Consider the following 11,666-nt stretch of genomic DNA (forward strand, 5'->3'; position numbering starts at 1 on the left):
GCCTTATGAAATTCAATGCTGTCATTTGTGCGAAAAAGTCATAAGACAAACATATACAAAAGCAAAAATGGCGCCTATCGTAGTAGACGAACTAAAGCTCATTGCAGATTTTCTGAATGAAGCACCCGGAGTCAACTTGGAAGTATTCCGACGTAAGTTAAAATAATTGCTTTCACTTTATTAAATAAATAATCAAGGAAGGTATTTCAGGAGCTACATATTCGCATTCTAAACAGTGTCTAGATAACGTGACACTAGCCACGAAAAAAAACAGGTAGTGGAATCGTTCATGCTTCTCATCCTGAGAGCGTTGGCAGTTTCTGTCAAGCTAAGCAAGCTGGTTTCAAAAAGGTTATAATTTCATTTATATTCTATAGGTATGTTTATAAAACATAACTTTTGGTTTTGCTTTATTTCTTCTTTAACTGGTCCATATATTCCATAATATGGAGCAATAATATGGACCGACCAAAGTGAGTACATATAGGCATTATAATTAAATATGAAACTGAATATATTATATTCAGTTTCATATTTAATTATAATACCTATATGTACTCACCTTGGTCGGTCCTGTCATCGATGATCTGTCATTGGGGCTGGTCACAGTCGAGGCTTCCACAAACGTCACGTCTCCCGCGTCCCTTTTTTCAAAACAACCATCACTCGAGCGTTATTCATTTTTGTTTGTCAAATCTCGCGTAACATTTGAAAAGGGCCTATCAACAGCAACATCAGTAAACACAACTGGTAAGGCTCTTTACTCGCGAACTGAAGTACGCCCACGCAAACCAAGACCACTATCGGGAAGGGAAGAACTTTTCCTACCCGATGGTGTAGTTGGTTTCTTTAGGCGTAGTTCGGTTCGTAAGCAAAGGGCCTTACAAGTTTTGTTCACAAAAGCTGATAGGCCCTTTCAAATATTATGCGTGAACTGGAAGCGCATGCCAGGCAACAAAAAAAAATCGCGTTCGCGTTACTTCATTCATTTAAAGCTTCCTGTGCGAGTGTTGTTTTATGCGGAAAACAAATAATCCAATCTTGTTTTCATATAAAGCATAAACTGTTCTCGATTTCCTCGAGTTCGCACGACAAAATGGAAACCCGTTCATCGAACAGTCAGGGTACAGCAGGTGTAAATCCCCCGTCGGCCAGCGGTCCCAACATTTGCCGCGTCTGCCTGGTCAACGGAGGTACGCTGGCGGCGGTGCCGGGCGAAACCAAAGCGGCGATGGAATCGATTTTCACCACCGTCGGAGAGTACGAGGACAAAAGCCTCTACGGCATCCTGGTGGCAATTTGCACCCCGCTCGGCCAACGCGAGATGCTATCGGGAGGGGTGCCGGAACGGATTTGCCGTAGCTGCAAGTGGCGTTTGCTGGCGGCATACGAACTGCACCAGACTTGTCTCCGCAGCGACGATAAGCTGCGGGAGAGGGTGGACTTTAGGAAGAAGGTATGGAAATAGTACTTTGATTTCTATTCAATATGGCTTAACTTTGTTTATAACAGCAGCAGCAGCTTCAGCAACAAATCCAACAGGTTCCTGAAGGAGTAATGATCAAACAGGAAGTATTGGACCCAGATGAACAGGATTTCAATCAAAATACAACCGGAGATCCCGGAGATTTATCGTTCATGTTGCCGGATCACTATTTTCCGGAAGCAGAAAGCACACAGATGGAAAATACGACTGAGCTGCTCGAGGAGATGGCTTCGACCGTTGATCCAAACGAGTCGCTTTTCGAAGAACATTATAAACTGAACGACAAGGGTAACCACTCGTGCACTATTTGCGAGCAGGAATTTCCCTACAAAAGCCAATGTCGGTCGCACATTATCACTAAGCACGATCCGACTAAGCCATTCAAATGCGACGTGTGCCATTACACTCTGACGACGGAGATTCGCCTGATAAGGCATAAGGCATTGACCCATGGAATCGGGGTCATTAAAATCGATGCAATTTTAGATGAAAAGGACGATGTGGATACGGTTTACACCTGCCAGATTTGTTCGAAGACTTTCAATTCACTGGTTCGTTTCAAGCGACACAAGAATGTTCACGTTGCCTACAATAGGCCATTCAAGTGCGATATCTGCCTGTACCGGTTCCCGACCCGTGCTCAATTGACGCAGCATGCCAAAACGCATCAGGAAAAGCCAGCAGGGGAGGGCGAATCTGGTAATCCGGACAGCGAGTGGGCTTGTGAGTACTGCGATGAGAAGTTGCCCGGTAAACGGGCCCAAACGATGCACGTTCGACGGTTCCATCCGCAGGAACTGTTGCAGACAGAAACCAGGGAAAAGAATGACTACAAATGTATTATTTGCGAGGAAGCGTTTGCCAGGGAGAGTGTCCTTAATACGCACATGAAAATGCATGAGTTGTTGGCGTTCGAGAAGGAGAAAGAACAACGCCAGGAGCTGGAACAGTTGGTCAAGAAGGAATTGCAAGCCCAGCTACCGAACAAGAAGGATTCTGCCAATTCCAGTTCGTATGAGGCTTTAGGTGCCAACTTAGATTTGAGCAATGTTAATGTGAAGAAGAAAAGTGACGTTGATGTCGCTTTCGCTTGCATGATTTGCGATCAAGAGTTTGAAGAACGGGAATTGCTGCTGAAGCACCAGAAGAAACTGCACAAGGAACTGCAGTTGAACATCGTTTCAGGCACGCAGGACAATAGTGGTAAGATCACCTTCACTACACACTTCAGTAGTATTTCAATTTTATCAAACGTCATTATTTAATATTTTAGCTCAATTTGACTCGGCAAAAGATGAAAATTCCGACGACGAACCGATGGTCGTCGATCTGGACCCCTCTGAGTACTCGCAATCCCAATCGGACGGCGAATCCACACAGAAAGCAAGATCCGGTGGGCCAATGCCCAAATGTGATCTCTGTCAAAAGACGTTCATGTACAACTGCCTGCTGCAGACACACATTAAAAACAGCCATAGCGAAACGAAGCCCTTCGAGTGCAAGGTATGTCGGATGCGGTTCGGCTACCGGGGTTCTCTGCAGAAACACGAGCTGACGCATTCCGCTCAGAACATACGGCCGGGCGAGCACGGTTCCATCATGTACAAATGCAAGATCTGCTCGGCTAAATTCCTCGAGCTAAAAGCCCTGACCGTGCATCTTCGAACCCATCGCGGCGGGGGAGATTCGATCCAGCCAAAGAAAGTGGAAATATTCCAATGCTCTTCCTGTCCGCAGATATTCCAGGAGAAGGACAAATTCGATGCGCATGTAGCCAACGGCCATCGACCTGGCGGGGTTCAGCTGCAGCCGTCCGGTTCAGCTCACATGCGCAAAAATCCTGACCCGCGAAGGGTGGCAGAGCGGAAACCGATGAGTGACAAGGAGCGGTTCTTCGGGAGCTTATCGATCGTTAAGCTCGAACAACCGGCGGAACGTGTCCGAATGGAGACTTTGTGAGAGCAGTTCGATCGATGAGCTGCTGCAGTTGTGTTGGAAAGACTTATGTTAGTATCTAGCAGTAGATGTGTTAGTCGGTAAGAATTGTATGGGTTTATAATTGTTGAACATGAAAATGGAACGGATGGAGGATTTCAACTGAATCAGGAAGTATGTGTCATACAGAAGAGTATGTCAGTTATTTGATAAGAGTGTATAATATATAAGAAAGCATCCAGCAGCAGAAAGTAAAGTTCATTTGCAGTATGTCACAGCCGAAGTAAACGTAGGTTTCATTAAAGCCGCGGGTACACTTATATGACCAACTGTGAGCATGAGCATTATTTGTATATTAAATTATAAGCAAATCCATGGTCACACTTGTATAGTTTTAGGATGTGCTCATAATTTATTATACAAATAATGCTCATGTTCATAGTTTGTCGTACAAGTGTATTCGCTGTACAACTTTCCTGTAGCAATTACCTTCTCATGAATATTTCAACCAAAAGATTTGGGATATCATGGCTGAATTTGTACCTATGGCCACAGCCACCGTGGTCCAATGGGCACCTGTGTTGACGGAAACGGTACAGGACCAAATCGTTCTATCGTTACTATACCACAGACAAACATACATAACAAATTGAATATTTCTCACTGTAAAACATTATCGCCATCTTCTTCTTTACTTTATTTAACGACGGTTTCTGTTCCGCAATCTAGTGCCAATCACCAACGGATATCGATTGCCATCCATTGACGGCAATCGAATGTGCAGGAAGGCAGCTTCCACACCTGCGTAGTATATCGCACCCATTCACAACACACATGGGCCGGGACCAACGGCTGCACTTCCCTTCCGAAGGAAGACGTGACCAGAGGTTTTTATGCCTCAGAGAAATCCCACCGACCTCGACTGGGATTGAACCCAGACCCATTGGGGTGAGAAAGTAGTAACGCTTACCACTGGCGATACTACCATCTGTTGAGCACACTGTGGTGAGCAGTACGGCGTAACAGATGGCGGTAGTGTGTAAACGTCAAACGCAAGGGAATTAACTATGCGCGCCACAGGTGGCGATACTACCAACTACGATACTTTTTAAATTGACCGTTATACCAACAATCAATACGAAACTAACGATTTTAAATTGGCTCACTACTTGACTAGCCTATTGGTCCCAAGCAAAAGATTAACGTACCCCATTCTAGTCGAAATTCTAGTACTACACAATGTTTGTTTTGATTCGCTATGAAAGTTTGACAGATAAAATGAGGGGTTATTGGATTTTCCTATGTTTCGAGGGGTGAATCGATTAGCTTGGGACCGAAGATAGTACACTCATAAAATTCGACACATTTTTATTGGTGGATTTCCATGTAAAATTCCACATGATTTTCATGTGTCCACACGTAAACAGAATCTACTCAGAAGTACACATGAAATTTATGAGTCAAATATATAGTATGTGTGATTACATATGAACTTTATGTGTACACATAATAACTATGTGTCCAACACATATATAACATTTGTTTATCACATTGAAAAAATTCCTTTGTGGGACACATAAAAATAATCATTGAATTTTTATTAGTGTACCAGAGCTGAGCCAAAAAGTTAAGCACGTTTCTTCGGGACCTTCTGGTCTTAGAGTTGCCTCTATATGGTTATATGTTGGTTATACGCTTGTTCGATGAACAACTTGCGAGTGTTATATCTGTTTGTCTGTGACTATACCGTTATACGCATAACTATCTCATGTCTATAATAGGAAATACAACAGCTTCCTGAATATTGACGAATGTATTTCGTACGTAGTCATCTCTTCGCAGAAATCCTAAGCGTTTCTGGTCATTTCAGTGCCAACACTTCAGAGGGGCGTAATTGCTTTTGTAAACAATGGCTTTAGCCGTCGATTTCTCGCAAATAAAAGCACACTCCTCAAAATTAACAATGATAGCTGGTAGAGGAAACATTCATCTACCTGTTGTTGTAATTGTGCCAACATTTCAAAGGGGCGTAATTGCATTTATAAACAATGGCTTTAGTCGTCGATTTCTCGCAAATGAAAACCCACCCCTCTAAATTACAAATGTTAGTTGATACAGGAAACATTCATCTGCGTGCTGGTGTCATTCATTTTCATGAGTGAGCTTTCATTCGCGAGAAATCGACGACTAAAGCCATTGTTTACAAATGCAATTACGCCCCTTTGAAATGTTGGCACTGAAATGCTTTTATTTTGCCAATCAAGAGCCACATGTGAAAAGGGCATACAAGCTTTTAGTAAACAAACCTTTGTAGTCCCTCTTCTCGCTAACTGATACTCGCCCACGCAAACTAACAATATCATCGGGAAGGGGAAAGTTTCCCCTATCCGGTGATGTTGATGGTTTGCGTTGGTGTCATATAGGTGGCGAAATAATTTTAGTAAAATTTTTCTCATTTAATGGGTAGTCTCAGTTTCCCTCGAAAATGCTTACTTTGTAGTCATTATTGGGTATTTTGCGGTTACCGTGTAAGAGAGACCAGCGGAGAAACTGTTATGATTCCAATCGAACTGTCAAAAGCGGTTCCAATCTGCAACGTTTACAAATGGTATTACCAGCGGAGAAAAAAAAATGAATTTGGCAACAAGATAAACATCAAAGCAATCCTGGCATCACTAGCACTAGCAATGATTTTTATACTCCTCGGTTTCTAGTGAATATAACACAATCGATCGAGACTAGCTATGGCAGATTATGCATGAATAGGGGTTTCCGCAAGGGGGACGAAAGTAATCCATTCTCCATTTCATTGAACGGATATCAATAAAATTTAAATCATAAACTGTCAAATAGAGTTAATATCACAAACGTTTGTGCTAATATACTATAGAGGAAGAATAGCGCTAGTGTTCCCTTTGTTCCGATGTTGAATAATAGCGAGTACAGAACTGTCAAACTGCATAGTTTTTTTCTCGCTTTGACAGTTGTGTCCCTAGTAGATGTAAGCCGGGACGGGACTTGACAATCCAGCTTCTCACTCTTCTTAATGTTTTTGATGAATGCCCGTCGAAAATTAGTACATGGTGTTTGACGGAGTTGACCAATGATGCCAGGATTGCAAACTGATTTTTCTGTTTTAATTTTAATTTGATTCGGAGTTTCTACCGCAGTTTAGCACCTTGTCATCATTTTTGCTTAACACAATAAAAACAACCATAAACAAACAATAATATCCATCTCTTAAAACACGCCGCGGACCCTATTTTCCAACTTTCCTTTCGCAAATATAAACTATTAACAACGCCATTGACGTCACCATTGGTTCCGGCATCACTGTCAGTCAGATTGATGCGATCCCTCTATCCTTTTTATTCCACGATTGCTACTGTCAAATCGACCAATCAGCAACTGGCTCGAATTTGACAGCAAATTGGCTCGAAATCGCTACCCGATTGTCAAGTCCCGTCCCAGGATGTAAGGAAAAGATTTTTTGACAGCGACGGCAGCGCTATTCTTCCTCTATAGTTTATTAGCTCTATTGTCTGTCACTTTCTTATTCGAGCCACAGTTTGTTCCGAGGGGGACGACCATAGAGGTAACTCTAAGACCAGAAGGTCCCGAAGAAATGTGCTCAACTTTTTGGCTCAGCTCTGGTACTCTCTTCGGTCCCAAGCTAATCGATTCACCCCTCGAAACATAGGAAAAACCAGAGAGAATAGGTAGAGAGGCGAAGAGTGAAAAACCGTGGAAACGGCAGCACTCTTTTTATTATGATTCCATCCTACAAGTTCTGGCAACTGTTTCTGAAGCGCACACTTCTAGTGACTTTTTTCAACCAGAGAGAATATATTCGAACAAATATATTCGCAGCGATTACAATACTTGCCTTCGCTAAATTGGGGAACATCAACTTTTGTTTATTTTGTTCGATAGGATACCAGTTTGACAGTTCGATAAGGTTTTTTTGCTTCACACTCTTCGCCTCTCTACCTATTCTCTCTGGGAAAAACCAATAAACCCTCATTGTACCTGTCAAACTTTCATAGCAAATCAAAACAAACATTGCGTAGTACTAGAATTTCGACTAGAATGGGCTACGTTAATCGTTTGCTTGGGACCAATAGGCTAGTCAAGTAGTGAGCCAATTTAAATTCGTTAGTTTTGTTATTTTTTGTTATTTTATTTATTTACATCAACAGGCTGGATGAAGCCCCAATGATTTAAACCTTATCAACTATGGTAAAAAAAATACATTCAAGCATGGTCATAACATAAAAAAGTTTCGTATTGATTGTTGGGACGACTCTATCTACGATGCAGGAAAGATTGTGGTTTGCTGTGGCTAGCTGCGCGTACGCTGAGTAGATAGAAAGAGGATTCATGGCGATTCCGAAGCTTTCCTGCAAAAAGATGATGCGTGATGTAAGTAGATGCGAGAAATTAAAGAAGATTTTTAGAAGATTGATTCGCTAGTGTGAGATTTTTCGAGCATCTAGCATTGAGATTTAGATGTGTCGCCCCCCTCGGTTTGTTCATAACTACACGGTAAGAAAAAAATACCCAAACGGCCCTTTTACCTACTTTTGACTAGTTTGTCTTCTTTTCTCTTTCTAATGTTGTCCGGAATAGTAAAACCAACAATCAATGCGAAACTAACGATTTTAAATTGGCTTACTACTTGACTAGCCTATTGGTCCCAAGCAAATCGATTAACGTACCCCATTCTAGTCGAAATTATAGTACTACACAATGTTTGTTTTGATTCGTTATGAAAGTTTGACAGATAAAATGAGGGGTTAGTGGATTTTCCTATGTTTCGAGGGGTGAATCGATTAGCTTGGGACCGAAGAGAGTACCAGCAAAACGAAGTAACAGGCGACTAACTGGCGAAGAAATCCATTAAAATAATGTGGTTCACTGTAATAGAATTTTCTTGGAAGCTTGGGTTAGTTTTTTTGTTTTGATTTGAACAAAGTTGATTTTGTGTACAATGATTCTTTGACAGTGTGCAAAGAGTGTATCATTTTGTCATTTTTTTATGCATTTCAGTTTAGAGTAGAATGAAAGAGATAGAACCAAAACATTCTAGTACATTTAGTGTTGCCATGTGGTACAATCCATTAGTAGCACAAACGAAGTGACAGACGGAGCGGCTCGAAAACTTTGGTGACTAACCTGCTATTGCAATTTTTCAGTGTACCACATGGCAACACCACTACTACTGGATTGTACCACATGGCAACACTACTAATTGATTGTACCATATGGCAACACTAAATGTACTAGAATGTTTTGGTTCTATATCTTTAACTCTACTCTAAACTGAAATGCATAAAAAAATGGCAAAATTATACACTCTTTGCACACTGTCAAAGATCATATTGTTATTGTTATTGTTATTGTTATTGCTCAGTTCACACCCTGGCAGGCTACTGCCTACCGATCTGCCCTTAAGCCAGGCATGAACCTACGGAAATTTAGTCGTAGCCTATGCTAGACCGTATAGCATAACGACTTTCCTTTCACTAACAGGCTTTTTGGTCCCACTAGCGTCCGATTAGGGGATTGTAAGAGATTAAAAGAATAAAGAAGAGAGATAGAGGATGTTGTTGTTTTGCTGAAGAAAAAAAAAACACGTTGGCTTGTTGTGCAACATCATGTTTGTTCGCTTTCATTCCGTTCCAAGGGGCAACGTCCATCGTCGTCGTACTAAAATATCTGGGAACATCCAGAGGTGCACAGGGCCAACGTGAAAGACTTCCATTCTGGGCAGCTGCTTGACCTGGTCCCAAGACAAATTCCTATCGGCTTGCTTAATTTACTTGTTGACGCTCCGTGGCCTTAGTATTTGCCTTTGCTGCGATGTTCTGGCGGATTTAATTCATAATCAAACGCTTGCCTGCAGACTTCGTTTCTATTGCTATCGGCTTCTGATGACATTTACATCTGAGATCCATTTGTGAGGCCACCAGCCACAAGATATATACCGCAGGCAGCGGTTGATGAGACCTGCAACTTTTGGGTGTTCTCCATTGGTGCTGCACAGATTCCACGTTTTAATCGAAGTTTCGAATTTTGGTACGTTCACCAATCTGATTTGATGTCCGCTTTTGTGTAAATGTCATATTATCACCGACCTTATTACCATCACCTTGGTGTGTGACATCAGGTGTACGCTCCTCTGTGTTTTCGTTACCAATGCAGTTAATTTGACACGTTTATTGCATTCCCGTACGTCTCAGAATTATTCTTGCTGAACCACCGTCAAACCCACTATCCAGAGGCAGCGAGCCACCTTAACACCTGAAATTATACAAAAACAAATCAAACATTAGCACCAACCCCCCCTTCCTCGATTGCAACAGCTCCAAGCCATGCAACAGGATCATTTCGTGCCCCATGACAACTTGATCCAGTTGCATCCAGGTTCATTGTTTTGGCGCCAACCGGGAGAGACTTGGTCCTGTACCAAATGCTTTCCTTGTCTCCATTCCGCTCAGCTACTCGCAATTGATTGTGATATAGTTGGCGGAATATTACAATGTGAGACAATTCTATGCAGACGTCTTCCAAATTTGGCCGATCGTAAGGTAATCAGTGGGTTACCACCTGGCACCTCTTAGCAAGCACTATGCTACGAAGCGGACCGGAAGTTTCAATGAACAACCTCCCCCATTGAAATGGCATGGACATTATCGCGGACTAAATAAGACCGGATTAGAGATCTAGCAGCTTGCATTTCTCAGTGTCATACCGAGTTCTACGGCCCATAAACCCCGATCGTGTCAACCCTTTCGAACCCTTAAGCTGGGTTTAGACTAGGCAAGTCAAATGATCAACTCAGCTGAATTCAATTGGCTTGAAAAGTTGAGCCTGGTTCAACTTTTTTTCAATTCAAGTGAGTTGATCAAGTCAGTTGAATGGCATGGTTTACACGTTCAATTCGCGTTCAAGTCACTTGAATTCAACTGACTTGCCCTATCAAAACCCATACCATTCCCCGATTGATAAACCAGCAGAAGCTCACTCTGGTACTCTCCGTATGATGCTCTCAACCCATGCATTTATTTCGTATGATCTCGACCCGAGGGGCGCGCCCTTCCAGGTATGAGTGCGTGATATTTAAAATACATCGTTGTAATTTAAATACTTTGAAGGCAGTAATAATTTTAATTTTAATACTGTTAGCGGTATTGAAAGTAATCATCAAATAATTAACGATAATTAAAATAATGAAACATAATTCAAGCGTATTGAAAGTAATCAAAATACCAGTAATTAAAGTATTTAATGAAATTCAAAGTGTGTTTAAAGTAATGAATGCAGTAATGGCAAGATTTTAAATACTGAGTCAGCAGACTGCGTAGTATTGAAAGCCCCTCGTCTCGACCTACCAGCCATCGACCGAAATTCTTTTGATTTGATCCTTTTCCGCCTCCGACTTGACCGTGTGAATTTTAAATCTCTCTCGTTCTTCCGCTGTTTAAATGGACGACATAGTTTGATTTCACACTCCGTCAACCATATAACAGCAAACGAAAGAGACGATAAATTCACATTGTTTATATCACATAGAGATTGCTGAAGTTTATCGTACGCACACTACGTTGTGTGGCAAATTTACTCATCACTGAGTTCCTGCACTTTTGGCGATTAGGAGTGAACTAAACTCAAATTTGGGTCGTTCTCATTCGCCGTTTATTGAATCGCGAAGGGACGATCCTTCTTCGTCGTCCTCAAAATATCAAAATAACAAAAAAAAAAAAAAAAACCTTCTGGGAAGGAATGGGTTAATTCGATGGTGCCTTCAATATCGAGACTTAGGTTTAGTTGGTTCTCACCCATCTTAGTGCTGAGCTGAGCTATGAAAATGACAATGACCTTCGAATGTTCTCGATCAAGATAACGGAATACCACGATTAGACGGAGGATTTAAAACAGATTTGGCGTGTTATTTAGAAGATGCGCTTGTAGTATAGCTGGTTCCCTATACTCCTTGTTATTTATTGAACCCACCAAAGAACAGACAGAGGACTGGTCATCAAAAATCAATCGCACCGCATTAAATTTTATACATTATTTTTCATATATTTTTGTATGTACCTTTTTTTTAAATTTCGCTTTCGCTTTCATTATTAAATATTATACTTCCAGCTTTTTTTTACAAGAACTTATTTATGAAACACCAACTTCCATGCCACATTAAGGAACAAACACTGCCCACAATAAAAAGAAATGGAAATAT

At 41.5% G+C, this 11,666-nt stretch overlaps 1 protein-coding gene across 3 annotated transcripts; it reads left to right on the forward strand.

Moving 5' to 3' along the window:
* Nucleotides 1-963: 963 nt before the first annotated feature.
* On the forward strand, nucleotides 964-3,658 carry LOC135707351 (zinc finger protein 62 homolog). Of its 3 annotated transcripts, none has more exons than XM_065229165.1 (3): nucleotides 964-1,456; nucleotides 1,516-2,689; nucleotides 2,760-3,658. In XM_065229165.1, the coding sequence occupies exons 1-3, from the start codon at nucleotides 1,097-1,099 to the stop codon at nucleotides 3,443-3,445; spliced, it is 2,220 nt and encodes a 739-aa protein (XP_065085237.1). In that variant the 5' UTR covers nucleotides 964-1,096; the 3' UTR covers nucleotides 3,446-3,658. The 3 variants fall into 3 exon arrangements, with proteins under 3 accessions (XP_065085237.1, XP_065085239.1, XP_065085236.1); XM_065229167.1 differs by having other exon boundaries at nucleotides 1,528-2,689; XM_065229164.1 differs by having other exon boundaries at nucleotides 965-1,456; nucleotides 1,513-2,689.
* Nucleotides 3,659-11,666: the final 8,008 nt, after the last annotated feature.

This window comes from Ochlerotatus camptorhynchus, unplaced genomic scaffold, assembly GCF_037179485.1.
Source record: "Ochlerotatus camptorhynchus isolate MF236.1 unplaced genomic scaffold, CSIRO-AGI_Acam_v1.1 ptg000308l, whole genome shotgun sequence".
Classification (NCBI taxonomy): Eukaryota; Metazoa; Arthropoda; class Insecta; order Diptera; family Culicidae; genus Ochlerotatus; species Ochlerotatus camptorhynchus.